We start from the raw sequence: 16111 nt of genomic DNA, 5'->3' as shown, positions 1-16111 counted from the left end.
GTGGTGGCTCTGACCCAGCTGCAAGATCAGACCGAGGGTTTTCCCAGATGCAGACCTCAGCAGTAGATTCAGCAGGACACCCCATGACCAGCCAGGTTCAGGGACATCTCCTTGGAAACCAGTGAAGGCCCCAGGCCATCAGGTGTGGACTGCCACCTTCCCCATCATGCCCTGGGGACATGGCTTCCCTACTCTCAGACTCCTTCCTAGCTAGAAGAAAGCAATAGGTGAGAAACTCTGAAAGCCTGAGCATTTACCCCCAAAGAGACTGAATAAATCTAAGAGAGGCAGATGTGAGCCAGCAAGATGGAGATGACATGGTACTAGTAGGTTTAATTCCCCTTTCCTAATGAAAAGGGACCTCGAACACCAAATGAGATTCTTGTTAGAAAAGTTATGAAAGGTATATTTTTTGGCATCAGTTTGCAGTGAGTATAAATTTTCACCATGCTACGTATATTTTAGAAATATTTCTTTCCAGGGACGCCTGGGTGGCTTAGTCGGTTAAGCGTCTGCCTTCAGCTCAGGTCATGATCTCAGGATCCTGGGATCAATTCCCACATCCAGCTCCCTGCTCAGCGGGGAATCTGCTTCTACCCTGGCCTGCCCCTCCCCCTGCTTGTGCTCTCTCTCTCTCTCTCATAAATAAATAGAATATTAAAAAAAAAAAAAAAAAGAAATATTGCCTTTCAAAATTAAGTTGTCAAAAAAAGGGGGGATCTTCTCTTTATGCATTGAAAGATCATCTTCCATCTCTAGAAAATGTGCCCACCCAGAATGGCTTATCCTCTGAGGGTCACAAAAGGTGGCAGCTTACCCCAGCCCTGTGTTCAGCATGTCCATATGAGCAGATAAAAGTCAAGCAAAAACAAACAATTGAAAACCCAAGCAATTTTTATCTCTACTGTGTGGGGAAATCCCTTGCCACAAGAAAGCTCACTATTTAGCTTGAAGACAGCCCAGACTGACTGGGCTTTCCACAGACCCAAAAAGTCCCCAGAAGCCCTTGGCCCTCCTCTGTGGAGGGAGTGGCTGGGAGTGAGCGTTCCATTCACACACAGAGCCCCTCTGGCTACTCTCAGTGTTTCGACACCCGACCACCTTGCCCCAGTGCCAAGAAGAGATCTGTGAAGCTGAACAGTCTGAGATCCTGCCTCCTCCCCTGCCATTCCCACCTAACTGAGCAACATGCCATGGTAGACAGACTCACGCCAACCAATATCTGGTACTTTTCTACTTTGGGGTACACATAAGATGCCACGTCTCTGTACCTTAAAGTGAGGCATAGCCACATGACTGGTTATAGCCATGAAAAGTAAACGCGAGGGACATGGGTCACTTCCAAGCCTATACATTTCATTTCTGGTGCCCTACCCTCCAATACCCTTTTCTCTGAGCCCTTGTTTATTGATGGTGGCCACATAGGATTATCAGGTCGTCCCGATAGGAGGCTGAGGTCTACTTCCATCTACGGATCCACTCCGTTGTGTCTCCATGTCTGTTTCTCCTTCTGTTAAGTAGGAGAAACACCTATTTCCAACCCTGGCACCCATGTCAAAACAATCCAACAGATGGTATCCATGAGTTCTCTTTTGAAAATGTCCTCAAGTGGCTATGACGTGCTGTCGTGGTCTGACACAGCTGACCAATGACACTGATACAGCATGAGCCAGAGAAACTTGTGTCGTATTAAGCTACTGAGATGTTTTAGGTTGTCTATACCTTGGACTGATAGGTACAGCAATCAAAGAGAAGAATTAGGACATCGTATTCGTTTTCTATTGCTGTGTAGAAATCCCACAAACTCGGTGACTTAAAATAACACCCATTCATTAGTCATTCTGTCGCGGGTCGGATGTCTGGTCTCAATTTGGATGAAGTCTCTGCTGAGTGTGTAACAGATTATCAAAGCCCAAGGTTCTGTTCCATGTGTCTATTGGTAGAAGTCAGTTCCTTGTGATTGTATTAACTGGGGTCCCCACTTTCTTGCTGGCTGTCAGCCAAGGCCACTCTCAGCACCTGGAGGCTGCCCACTGTTTCCTGCCCTGTGGCCATTTCCACAACAAGACTGTTTTTTTTCAAGGCCACTAGAGCAGCATCAGATGTTGCTTCGTGTCTCTCTGACCTCTAGACCTTTTTTTTTAAAGGGCCACCTGGTTGTGTCAGGCACACTCAGGAAAATTCCTTTTGATTAACTTCAAGTCAACTTGTCAGGGTCCTAAACTATACCTGCAATTGTGGTATAAGGCGAATCTAATCATGAGGGCGATATCCCATCACATTCATATAGTGCACCCTCATTCGGGGGAGGGGGAGTTATACAAGGACATGGGTAGTGGGGGTCACTTAGAATTCTGCCTACCACAGACATTTAAAAAAAAACAGTCTGATGAATATTAGCTCTACAAAATCCAGGACCCTTCCAACGCTTTACATTCACTTCTTCCTTGCTCCCAAGTAAGAAAACCTTAGCCCAAATATTCTGAAGCCTTGCAACTCAAAGTGTGGTCCATGGACCAGCAGCATCACTTGTGAAGAAATGCAAAATCTCAGGCTCCACCTCAGACTTAGGCATTGGAATTACGGACATCTCCACAAGATTTCTAGGCAGTTGAGAAGCTCTGGTCTTTAGATTGGCTTCTTCTTTTTTTTTTTTTTTAAAGATTTTATTTATTTATTTATTTGAGAGACAGAGAAACAGCATGAGAGGGGAGAGGGTCAGAGGGAGAAGCAGGCTCCCCGCTGAGCCGGGAGCCCGACGCAGGACTCAATCCCAGGACTCCGGGATCATGACCTGAGCCGAAGGCAGTCGCTTAACCAACTGAGCCACCCAGGCGCCCTAGATCGGCTTATTCTTAAATAGAGTAGGCAGATGCCTACATGGAGTGAGAGCAGAGATTATATTAAATCCCTGTGCCCTGATCACTGCAGCCCTTCAGTGTGGTTTCTGAAATTTTGCTGTCAGAATTGTATAATCTGATGATGGTGATATTGAAGATGGTGATGTTAGCTAACATTTACTGAACATCAATAAATGCCAGGCAGTAGGCAAAAGTTTCCTTTAATTTCCCCAACATTGAGTGAACTATGTATTATTATTTTCATTTCAGAGATGAAGACATTGGGGCTTACAGGAGTTAAGTAACTCCTCTAAGGAAATACAAATAAAAGTGGGGGGAGGGTCAGGATTTGCCCTTCATCCCTTTCACTCAGAGGGTATGTGATCATATTGTGAGAAGCTGTCAAAACCAGTCCGCAAATCACGAACTGGGACCTGGGCCAGTTCAGCTTGTGAGTATGCATTATTCTGCCAGAATGTTAATGTTAGTCTTCACTGAATGTCTTTCCCAAGAGACAAGTTCATTCCAGCTGGCCACTGGCCTCATCACTCATAGCCTCACAGGTTTGACCTACTGCGTGGTCCCCGAGTACACTCAAGTTTGAAATCCCCACTGAAGTCCACGTATTCTTAAATTTCCCCTTGACATTTCATGAAAACTTTGGGTGGTATGAACACTTTCCAGAGATCCTTAACAATAGCAAAGAACCTCTGCTCCCTACCCTATCCCTGTCATCTGATGAGTGAAACCAACATCCAGAAGCTAAGTTACTGGTTTTAAGATAATTCGTTTTAAGTTGGACTCTTTTTTTTTTTAAAGATTTTATTTATTTATTTATTTATTTGACAGAGAGAGAGACAGTGAGAGAGGGAACACAAGCAGGGTGAGTGGGAGAGGGAGAAGCAGGCTTCCCACTGAGCAGGGAGCCCGATTCGGGGCTCGATCCCAGGACCCTGGGATCATGACCTGAGCCGAAGGCAGACGCTTAACGACTGAGCCACCCACGTGCCCCAAGTTGGACTCTTTTGGCCCACAATCAAATGCCATAATCATTCACCTCCTTGTGTTTAGGAAATTATTTATGCTTAATATGAAACAGAGGTTCTTAACCAAAGTATGTTTCAGAAACGTTTGCAAGGAGTTTAATACAGATTCTCAGACTTCTCTTCTGTTCACGCTACTGGTGACTAAAATGCCCATTTATCTGAAATTCATCAGATAAATTACAGGTTCAGAACACAGGGTTTGAAGGAAGAAAGAAGGAGTCCCTGAAGAGTTAATAAAAGGTGGGACAGTAAGGAGTGTAAGAGATGGAATAGTGCAGTGGATCTCAGCCTTGGGGTTATACATCAGAACTGCCTGGAAGGCTTTAAACACTACTAAAGCCCAGGTCCCAGCCCCCAACATTAATGATGTAATTGGTTCCAGGTACAGGGATTTTTAAGAGCTCCCCAGGTGATGGTAACATTCAGCCAGGGCTGAGAACCACTGGAGCAGGGACTCTGAGATGCTAGAGGATCAACAACTCCATCACTGTTTCTCTTGTGGCCTCGCTGGATTTGGCCCATCAGCCGGGCACAGAAGCTTCCATATTCCCTTCATCTTTTTGCTGCCCTTTGCCGCCTTCTTCCCTCCTATGTTAAGCACTGTTCCTTCATAAGTGGAGAACAAAACTGGTAGGAGCCTGAGGTCAAGTTCCAGACACTGAGATACTTATTATTCCCACTGTGCCTGTTTGCCCATCTGTTAAATAGAATTCTCCTATTTAAGACCTCCAGCCTCTAGCCCTCATGTCACACCCGGCAGGTCCCTGTGAGTTCTGTTTTGAAAATGCCCTCAAAACGTTCTTGTCCTGAAACAACTCCCTGGTCAGTTTGCCACTGGATGTAAAACCTCTTGTTATCGCCTAAGGAAGTGGTTCTCAAAGTGTGGTCCCCAGACCAGCAGCGTCAGCATCACCTGGGACCTTCTACCTCGGACATCCTGCACACAAGTACTGAATCAAAATCTGAGTGGATCCAGCAGTCTGCTTACTAAGCCTCAGGGGTGCTAATGCACCCTCAAGGTTGAAAAGCACTGGCCAAAGCCACTGTCATGACCATGTGCCCCTGTCCAGACAGCTGGTAATGGTAACAGAAAAAGACAACTCGAACACATACAACTCGAGCTTTGTCAGTTGCGTTTGCACGTGACACTGATTCTGTTAGCCTGGGGGAAGGGAGGGGAGACGGGGTCTGAGGGTCTTGATCACACAGGGGTTTGTTGTGTAACAGCTGGGATGTGAAGTCCGGCGGGAGTCAGAAGGTTGAGGGGACACCTGCTGGTAGGGCCTGGGAGGTGCTCCCAGGCAGCTGGGAACAAATGGGGCAGAGACTGTCCTCCCAGCTCCTCTGACCTTATCCAAGCTTCCTGCTGGCCTTTTAGGGTAACCAAAGAGGCTAAAACACTGGAAATGCAATGGAACCAGACAAAACTAATGAGATATGAGAGAAGGTGCTCTTTCTGTTTTGCATGTGGGGATATCGCCCTGAGCCTGTAGGAAGGGGCCCACTGCCCTCTTGGGATGGCAGAGCTCAGAGAGACGAGCCAGGGCAAGAGTGAGCTTGGTGGGGTGGGGTGAACTGCAGAGACGGAAGCTGGCAGCATCCCACTGCAGGCCCCCACACAGCTAGGAGGGCCTTGCAAGATCAAGTCACTCAACTGCCTATTTACAGAAGAGGAAACCCAGACAGAGAGGAGCCTTGACCTGGATCACAGCACATCAGTGGCAGAGCTGGGGGCCACGAGGAGCAAAGGACTTCCAAGGAGGGATTCGAGAGAGAGTGCCGAAGAGTGAGAGCCAACGTTTCGGCTGCACCCACGGTGCGCCAAGCTACTCCAAGTGCCTTACATGATTCCTACTCATTTACTTTTCCCACCACCTTATGATCCTCCCCACTGAGTTCACTATTTTACAGATGGGGACACTGAGACGTTAAGAATAAATTGTGCAATTTATTTAATTATAATTGAGGATAAAAAGCAACTTTATTTAAAAAAACTGTACCCAGTGTTATTATTTCACAAGAACAAAGCAAGGGATGAAGGTAAGCTTAATGCTTCCTGGCTTTCGATTACTGGCAAGCTGCTGGCCACTGGGTAGATGATCTCTATTCAGATGGTACCCCTTATTCACTAGAGTATAGAATTTTTTAAGGACAGTTATGATATGGACACACATGTGACATCATACAGCTAGGAAGAGACAAAGTCAGAACTTGAACACAGACCTTTTAGTCCCATGGCTCACACTTTCGCACCATGATCCGCTTGCTACTCCTCCAAGACAACCCAGAGCACTGGCGCTCAGCCAGGTCTGAAAGCTTGAGTGTGAGAAAAGTTACACCTACTTTTAAAAAGAAAACATGCCATACCAGAAAACCCCCTGACCTTCCAAAGAAGAAAACCTCTAAATTCAGGGTAAGCCTCATAGGCACAGCTTCTCCCAAGGTGACCTGTCTGCAGCTATGAATCTCCTTTAACTGGATCCCACAGCATTTTTGCCTGTCACTTCGAATCATAGAAGATCCTCAGAAATCCTCTGATCTAGCCCGTTTTTGACAGAAACACTGAAGCCCAAGAAGGTCAGGGTCACCTTCCGAAAAACAAAGGTTGAAGAGATGAGGAATGCCACCCAGCGAAGGCACCCAAGGTCCAGAGACAACAGGAAAGCCACCTGAAGCTCCATCCTGAAATGGAATCCAAGGGTCCTAACCCCCAGATTTCTCTCCCTCTCTCTCTCTCTCCCCCTCATTCTGTAATTCCCTCTCTCTCATTCCCTCTCTCTCATTCCCTCTCTCTCTCATTCTCTCTCTCCCATTCTCTCTCTCTCTCTCAAAAGCTTCTTACCTGCAGCCCTGCATTCTTCGACCTTGTTGCTTCTCGCCTGGGGAAGGCTGCCAGGCCCGACTTTTACCTTCAGTGGAAACTCGGCAATCCAGGCCGAGATTTATATCCCCGTCCTCCAGGGATTTCCTAATAGGGCTTGTGTCACTCTCTCTGACTGAGTGGCTGCGGACACACCTTTTCCCTCCTCATAGGGGAGCACCCTCCGGGGGAACGGCACTGGGTGCATGATCACTCAGATGGGGAAGTGGCCAAGGAAACTGTGCGTAAGTTTCCCTATTTTTTCTGTGACTCGCTAAAACTTACATACTTCAGCTGAGAGGTGGTTTTAAAGTGATGTCTATTTCTCTGGCCCTGGCCCCGTCAAAGAGGAAAGGAGGTCTTGGGGTCTTTAGCCAGTGGGACAGTTGATGTTCGCCCCCACGGAACATCCCTTCGGGGATAGGAGGGAAGTTAAGCTTTGTGTCCCCCGGTTTCCAGTCTTATATGATGTTTAATTGTTAAGTGAAGGACTCTCCAAGTCTTTATTACCACCTGTGGGATTTGCCGAACTGAAGAGTTTGTCCTCTGGAAATGGAACTTCGGTCCTAGGTCATGTCGGTACAGAACAAATGTCTCCTCACTCCCCCTGGGAGGCCCAGAGGTTATGTTGATGTCTCCTCTGTCCCCCTCAGCAGTCACCAGGTGGCCAGGCGTTAGAGAGGAGGGAGCCGAGGGGGTGAGCCTGACCCGAGGCTGCCGCAGGAGCTTGCCCAGAGCCCACTGGGACCCCATGCAAGTCCTCAGATGCACAGAGCCAACGGCAGCCCTCCCCCTACTGGATTCACTGCCCTTGCTGTCCGCCCAGACAGGCTTGACTGGACCCCTAGGTCCAGTGCCCTCCTTGATATGAACAGGGAGCCACATGGGAGAGGATAAGAACTTGACCAGGAACAGGGCATGTGACTGTGACGTGAACCCTCCAGGTCCCCGTGTCCTCTTGTTGGGCCATTGCATAGTGTGGGCAGAGGTGTATATGGATCCCCCTGTTGGTGGATGGAAAAGAACACTCATCCAAATGTCCTTTAAAATCCATGTTGCTAACCTTAATGACACTTGCCGTCTAATTGACTCAGATACTGGGGTTCTTACAGGTGAAAAGGGAGAGAAATGTTTAGAGACAAGTCTTAGGACTTTCATATCCAAAACAAATGGCTCGAAGTTGAAAGAGCCCATGGGCCCTAGCTTTATCCTTTTGCTAACAAGGAAGAGAACTCCCAGGGAATCATAGCTCAGATCGGGTAAAAAAAATCTGAGAAAAATACAATGTTGGACCTAGATGGAAACTTAGAGGTGGGCACAAATTGAGGTCCAAGTACTTAGGGGGACCACAAGTGAGGAAGCTGTATTGACTTACGTAACTTCGTGGTGGAAGCTGTAATACCCCCAAAGTGGAGTTTGTTGGCCAAAGGGTAAATGTTACACTGTATCCATGTTTATTCTTTCTCCAAGGACCAGTTGAAGGGGGAATATCTGGTTTTGTTCCAAAATTTTGACATGGTTCGATTGAAGTTCGAGCTATAAATTTTGGGTCAAGCCAAGTAATGTCAAGGGTGTAAATTCACCCCCAAATACCTCATCATCCCGAGATGAGGGTTATGCAAATAATTGAGTCCTGTCCTCGCTCTCTCTGTGGTCAACCAAACACACCAGACCTAGATAACCTTCCCTTGGCTGGGATGTGTTCGCTAGACAGCACAAGGAAGCCCACAGCTTAATATAGCCAAAGAGAGGAAGTGAAACCATGCGGTCTGCTGTTGGCCATATTGAAGTATAACTGCTGATCTTGTGATCCATAAAGAGGAATTTACAGAACCTCACGTCTTCAATGGGAAAATGTGATCATGAAGACACAAGAATTGCTTGAATAGCCCTTTCAAGAACTAATGCCTCAGACCCCAACCGTCACCAAAAGTCCTCATGGAACAATGGCTGCCCTCCCGCATTCCTCCATGTCCCCCCCCCCCCATCTCCACTGTCTCCACTGTCCTCTCCTCACTATCACCAGAGTGTTTGGTTCAATTTCTCCACCAACTGATGGGAAATGGACAAGGCACAGAATGTTCTGAAGTATCTCGAAATCCTCTGAGGTTTGAGGTGAAAGTAACCCAGGATGTTTATTGCAAGGATTGAAGCAATGAGTCTTCATTTTTTGAACCCAGGCCTTTCCCAAGTCTATTTTGGGTCAGAAAATAACAGCATCTTCTGAAAACCTCTCTGTGGCAAGGTTCCAACCCCCTTTCCTCCCCTATGATGTGGAGGGTAAGGAACCGTGAGAAGGGAGCTTGGAGGAGCAAAGAGCCTGTGTTGACCACTACATCATGGTTTATAACAGACTGTTTGTCTCTGGTTTGCTGGGACAGCCTCTGTCAAATTATCCAGCTAAATTCACTCATTCCTATCAGGTGAGAGTCCTTCATGTGGATTCAAGAAAATATGGTTATCAAACCCATAGGATCAATTTATCAATCAGACCCCATAAAATTAAAATCCCAAGGCCTGTTCTGGTCAGCTGGCCAATAAGAGAAAAAAACTCTCATGTCTTATTCATAGAGGCAGGGGAAACATCAACCCGTCCCCATACATAATTAACAAATTCACAAACTACACATGAAAATATTGACTGCCCATGGGCTTAGGTCTCATCTGTGAGAAGAGAGAGCTGAGGTAAACGAGGTCTGTATCAGTTTCCTGTTGCTTCTGTCACAAATTACCTCAAATAGTGGCTTCATCCAACACCCACTAATTCGCTTACAGTTCTGGAAGAACTGACATGGGTCCAACGTTGGTCTCCGTGGCCTGAAATCAAGATGTTGGCGATGCCGAGCTCCTTCTGAAGGCTCCCAGGGAAAATGGACTTCTAGAGGTTGTCCTCATTTGTTCACTGTGGCCTCCAGCACATCCCCTTTCTCCCTCTGCTCCCATCATCACGTGACCTTCTTCTTCCTTTGAGCTCTTTGCTCCCTCTTATGAGGATGCTGGTGGTTATATTCGGGGCCCACCCAAATAAGCCAGGATAATCTCCCCACCTGAAAATTCTTACCTGAATCACATCTGTAAAACCCCTTGTGCCATAGAAGGTCACATAATCGTAGGCGCCAGGAATTCGGATGGGGGCACAGTCAGGGGACCATTGTTCAGCGGCACATGAGTTCAGAGATTGCTTTCAGTTTTCAAAGTCTGTGCTCTATGATTGCAAACCGAAGCCTAGAAAAGCACTCTACATGACCGTGGATTGGAACACCACCATTTCCTTCACACAAAGGGCTGAGCAGTCCTAGCAAGTATAGGCAGAGTCTGCATAGAGCTTTTGAGATCTACAGGAGCGGTCGTACTTTGCAGTTCAATTCAGAGAAAATCCAACCTTCGTTTTGGAAAGGCTTTTTCTTGCAAGCCGCCCCTTCTGCTTCCTTCTCCCCACCTTGCTTTCCAGAGAGACCCTTGCAAGGGACGAGAATGTGCCCACTCTCCCTGCAACCTGCTCGCAGGGCCCAGAGCATGGGGGGAGGGGAGCCGGACACCAGTCCCATTTCAGGCTAACTCTCTTTTTCAATGATGCCCAGACCAATCCAGAGCCCTCCAGCCCTCCACTCCCCTGTTCCTGCAGCCACACAGCCAAGCCCTGCCCTGTGGTGAGGTTCCAGAGGCACCAGGCAGGCCCCACCTGCTCTGACTTGAGGCCCAGTGTCTCCCCTGCACTTAATGGATGCCCCTGCTTCCTGCCTTGCCCTTCCACCTTCTGGGCCCAAGACACACCAGTGCCGGGGACGTGGCCTGCCCAGGAGGAAAACCTAGAAGCCCTCCATCCAGAGCACTGACGGGCTCCTCACAGAGAGAGAGCCATTTCTCCGCTCTACGGGAGGGGTGAACAAAAATTTATTTTCTTTAGAACCAGAAAGAGGGACAATTTCCTTATGATATCCAATCTCTATAATAAGCCATGCAATGCTCATCCATGTGCTAGAGTCAGCTCAAGGCCCCCCAACAAGAGTAGGCAGGACTTGGCCTGCCAGTGGTCCAGGTTGTTTTCTGGTCAGGTCTAGACGGAAAGAGAAGAACCCAAATCGTGATCCCACCGACACGACCAGGCACAACACCGTCCTGACGCACCTGGGGCAGAGAGACGCTGCCCTCCTGGACACCTGGTGTGCTGCTTTTCTGCCCCTTGCCAAAGCAGGGCTCCAGACCGAAGCCTTCAAGGCACGGCCAGCTGCTGGGCTCGCCAGGACGAGAGCTGGTGTGGATTTACCCCCACCGGGCTTAGAAGCAGGGGGCGGTGGAAAAACCATCAGACAGCAACTTTGGGATCCCAACCAGAACCTACCACCAGAGCCCACCCTCAGCGGTCCACCCACCTCTCGGGGGCCACCCAGCACCACCTCCTCATATTTCCTGCCTCCAGGCCTCCCACTGCCCACTGACCCCAGAAGCTTGCTCTTCTCCTCATTGACTCCCTTCACTCCTGTTACAAGACTTACCAAATTGACTTTACATTCACAAGAAAGGTGGTTTAAAAATGGTCTCTATGCTAGGACTTTTAGGGGTGTGTGTGTGTGTGTGTGTGTGTGTGTGTGTGTTGGGTTTGCGGGGTTGGGTCTTTAGTGAAGCACAACCCTTTATCCTAGCTTCCCCAGGGCCAGGCCAGCCTCCCACAGCCCAGCGTAACCAATAATCACTACTTCTGGTGCCTGGCCCGGCTCCAGCGGGCAAGGAGAGAGACCCTGCAACAAATCTGAAAAACTTCAAAAGAAGCTCTCAGTATATTAAAGCTCAAAGACCCAGGCCCAAACTGAGTAACAGGCATCATCAGTATGTATGAAGTGTTTACATTTTTAAAAAAATAAGTGCTGGAGGACTCACACAAACCTCAAAGGCAATATATGGAACTCACTGGGAGACACAACTTCCACGTCATCCTCCCTGGCCTTAGGTGACTGCAAGTCTTGGGTCACACGGCCTTTCTGGTCACTCACACCCCCGCAGCCCCGAACCGCCTGCTGGAGTATCACCCCAGCTGCCCTAATAGCTGCCAGTTTCTGGGCAGCTCTTGTCATGAATCAGGAGACCTCTCTCTGCCTTCTAATCAGCTCTCAGTAACCTATCGAACATTTTGCTTTGTTCAGCTGACAGCCAAGCCCCACACTTCTGGAAAGCAGTGACGGGGACTGACTCACCCTGCGGGTCTCCAAATGCACCCATGACCTTCTCATCTGTGTATCACGTTATATAACACACAGCCTCACAGTAACCACCCCCCCGCCGGTGACACCCAGCCCTCTGACACTCCTGGCCCCCGGGGCAGGGAGTCACGAGCAGGCTCAGCGCTTGTGCTCGCTCAGCGGGCTTGGGCGGCTGCAACGAGGGCCTCAACTGACGTTCATCACAGGGGACAATCCACGTTCATCCGAGTCCTGTCACAGGCTGGCGCTCCGGCTTCCCCAGGAAATGACACGCAGAGTGGTCACACGTGGTCCTGCTTCGCCCGGCGCTTCTGAGGCCACTGCCTCTGCCCCGTGGGCCTGTGGCAGTGACATCACGCGGCTGCAGCTAGCCTGGGGCCACAACCTGCGGCCGAGGGAGACGCCGGACAGGGACGGGGGATGCCGGCCTCACGCCCTAACCTGGCCTACGAGAGGCTGGTGGAGTGAGCGGCTACGGGCAGTTACACGCCGAGGTGACTTTTATGCACTAGACTGTTTTTAGAGTCACTTCAACACGAATCCGCAGGGAACCCCATTGCTCTGTCTGCCCAGCTCAGGGCCAACAATTGCCCTGTATTAGCCGTGACTTTTCTTAGCCATGGCTGTACTCTGAGGCTCTGACGCCCAGGCCTTGCTGACCCCTCAAGGGCTCGCCCATTCCTAGAGGTAGCACCGCACTCAGCCGCCAGCACGCCTCCCCGGAACGCCCCACCCCATCCAGAGCCCGCAGCCCAACCCCCTCTGAGTGTGTCCGCTTCCAGGCGCTTGGTCCCCATGCAGGGCGCTCCAGGTCCCCCTCAGGTCAAACGCCTTTCCAAGCATGCCAATCTCCTTTGGGTCGAAAAGAGTAGATTTTTTTTTTTTTATTGTTTTCTGCGCCCTGTCCGCAAAGGGCAGGCCAGTGCGGCGGGCCGAGCGAGTGCGGCGGCTGGAGGGAGGAAGCACCGGCCCGGCTCGGGCGGGAAGCGGGAAGCTCTGCGTCGGGGAGAATCAGGGGCGGACGGGCCACAGTCCCGGGGCAGCCATTCTCCAAGTGTGGCCCAGGCTGACAGCAGCAGCACGTCCAGGGGGCCTGGCAGAAAACGCACGTTCTGAACCATCACCTCAGACTAGAAATCAGAACCTAGGGGGGCGCCTGGGGGGCTCAGTCAGTTAAGCGTCTGCCTTCGGCTCAGGTCATGATCCCAGAATCCTGGGATCGAGTCCCGCATCGGGCTCCTTCTGCCTTCCTCTCCCCCTGCTTGTGCTCTCTCTCTCTCTCTCTCTCTCTCTCTCTCTGACAAATAAATAAATAAAACCTTTAAAAAAAAAAAAAAAGAAGAAGAACCTAGGGAGAGACGGAACAACAGGTGCCTAACAGCCCCCTAGATGATTCTGATCCTCACAATGTCTTCTCTTTTCTTTCAATTTTTAATTGACATATAGTTGACATACAATATTATATTAGTTTCAGGTGTACAACATAGTGATTCGATATTTACATACTTTATGAAATGCTCACCATGGTAAGTATGGTCACCATCTGTCACCATACAAAGTTATTACAATATCACTGACTGTATTTCCTATGCTGTTCTTTTCATCCCTGTGACTTAGTAATTTTATAACTTTGGGCCTCTTAATCCCCTTCACCTATTTTGTCTATTCCCCACCCTTTCCCCTCTAGCAACCACCAGTTTGTTCTCTGTATTTATGAGTCTGTTTCTGTTTTGTCTGTCTTGTTTTTTATTTTAGATTTCACATATAAATGAAATCATATGGCACTTGTCTTCCTCTGTCTGACTTATCTCACTTAGCATAGTTACCCCTAAGTTCATCCATGATGATGGCAATGACAAGATCTCATTCTCTTTTTATGGCTGAGTGATAGTCCATTGTGTACAGATACCACATCTTTTTTTTAAAGATTTATTTATTTGAGAGAGAGAAAGAGAAAGAGATCGCTTGGTGGGGGGCAGAAGGAGAGGGAGAGAATCTCAAGCAGATTCCCCGATGAGCATGGAGCCCAACGTGGGGCTTGATCCCATGACCCCCAGATCATGACCTGAGCCAAAATCCAGAGTTGGACGCTTCACTGACTGAGCCAAGCAGGCACCCCTATACCACATTTTCTTTATCCATTCATCTCTCGATGGACACTTGGGTTGCTTCCCTACCTTGGCTATCATAATGCTGCAATAAACATAGGGGTGCACATATCTTTTCAAATGAGCGTTTTTGTTTTCTTCGGGTGAATACCTAGAAGTGGAATTACTGGGTCATATGGTATTTCTAACTTTCTGAGGAACCTCCATACTGTTCTCCACAGTGGCTGCACCAGTGTGCATTCCCACCAACAGGGCACGAGGGTTCCCCCTTTCTCCACATCCTCGCCAACACTGATTTCTTGTCTTTTTGATACTAGCCATTCTGACAGGTGTGAGGTAATATCTCATTTGGTGTTGATTTGCATTTCCCTGACGATGAGTGATGTTCAGTATCTTTTCATGTGTCTGTTGGCCATCCGGATGTTTGATACCAACATAACTTCAAGACGCGCCACTCCAGCGGTTCTCAATTCTGGCTGCACAGGAGACGTCTTTAACGAATACTGCTGCCCAGACCCACCCTCATACCAATTGGACCTTGAAAGGGGTGGAGATGGGCTAGTCAATACGTTTTAAGCTCCCCCAGTTATTTTCATGTGCTGCCTGACAGGATTGAGAGCCACTACCTGAGGAGCTGAACTGCTCACGCTCTCCAGGGCTGTGGCCTTTGCCTCCTGCAGGAAGAAAAAGTAAGCGGGGGAAATTCCAGGCTGACTCAGAGATGGTAGTTCATAAGAAAGACAAAGGTGAAACTGGGCTAGATCAGAAGAGCTGAGCTTCCAGTTTCTACCCTGGAATCAGGTCCGTCATAGGGATCAGACTCCAATTCACATTAAACTAAACTCAGAAAAAGACCAAGGTTTGGAGGAGCATCCCATTCGTTCATTCATTCATTCATTTCGCTAATTCAATTTTGAGCCCCTTCTGCAAGCCCAGCATTGTGCTCGGCCCTGAGACTTCATGCTCTAGTGGGGGAAATGACAACAATAAAGACATAAACAAATGAATGTCAATTTATAGCAGGTGAGATGCTGGCCAGCCAATAACCAATACTAGGGTAGTTCAGATGTCATTTCTCACCGGGTTTGGTCTCAGCAACTGGCATCATCTGTTCTCACCCATCGAGTGTGTAGCGCATCACCCCCTTGCCTTTGGGATGTCTATAAGCCTTGATCTGATGACACTAATCCAGTAAAAATAGGGGCGTCAATAATGCTGACAGTTTGGGAAATAGGTCTGGAGTGAAATTTACTCTGATTCCATCTGTATTGAAAAGGGTTGCTGGGAGGCTTGGGTGGCTCAGTCGGTTAAGCGTCTGCCTTCGGCTCAGGTTATGATCCCAGGGTCCTGGAATCGAGTCCTGCATCAGGCTCCTTGCTCCTCGGGGAGCCTGCTTCTCCCTCTGCCTGCTGCTCTCCCGGCTTGTGCTTGTTCTCTCTCTCTCTCTCTGACAAATAAATAAATAAAATTTAAATTAAAATAAAGGGTTGCTAATTAAAAAAAACAACCAAAATTATAGTGAGTACACATTACATTCTTAGGAGAAATAGTCACACACCATAAAGTGATGATGCATTGATAACAAATCATAATTATTTGTTCTGGGCATCTCTGTTCAGAACACTCTGTTAGCCTGGATCCATTTACAGAGTGTACTTGACAGATTTCCAACTGCATATATATATATTCCCCAGTAATTCAAACTAATCTGCTTCTCAAAACAATGAAAGTCAAATAAGGTAGTAAATGGTCTCTTATCTGAAATCATGGGTTCATGCCTTTTCTTCCAACTTCTGCAGGCAGAAATAAAAGCCCCTACCCTAATGCTAATCTTGTCACCTCCATCAATGCCTCAAGGAGGATGAATGGCCCCATGGTCATCCTGGCCACTCTCCGAGTGACTCAGGTGATCAAGAAGGCAATGTGAGGATCACACACGAGCAGACATGCCCACCTGACTTGCCCTCCTGGGCCTATACCCAAAGGAGTTCTATCTCCAGACTTTATCATAGCCTTGGTTGAGGGGCGGAGAGGAATCTGCCAGCTAGCTCTAGGATTC

At 48.5% G+C, this 16111-nt stretch overlaps 1 protein-coding gene across 2 annotated transcripts in view; it reads right to left on the bottom strand.

Moving 5' to 3' along the window:
• Window positions 1-15407, bottom strand: part of IL1R2 (interleukin 1 receptor type 2) — a 42870-nt gene extending 27463 nt beyond the window's left edge. The window contains exon 1 of one of the 2 annotated variants that reach the window (XM_035001848.1): window positions 15305-15407. In XM_035001848.1, coding sequence (XP_034857739.1) covers window positions 15305-15315 — 11 coding nt within the window. In that variant the 5' untranslated portion in view covers window positions 15316-15407. Of the gene's footprint in view, window positions 1-6728; window positions 7527-15304 lie in introns of those variants that run through there. The other variant, XM_035001847.1, reaches the window with a different exon arrangement.
• Window positions 15408-16111: the final 704 nt, after the last annotated feature.

Source organism: Mirounga leonina, unplaced genomic scaffold, assembly GCF_011800145.1.
Source record: "Mirounga leonina isolate KUSES-001 unplaced genomic scaffold, KU_Mleo_1.0 Mir_125, whole genome shotgun sequence".
Classification (NCBI taxonomy): domain Eukaryota; kingdom Metazoa; phylum Chordata; class Mammalia; order Carnivora; family Phocidae; genus Mirounga; species Mirounga leonina.
This window is presented reverse-complemented; position numbering and strand designations above follow the sequence as displayed.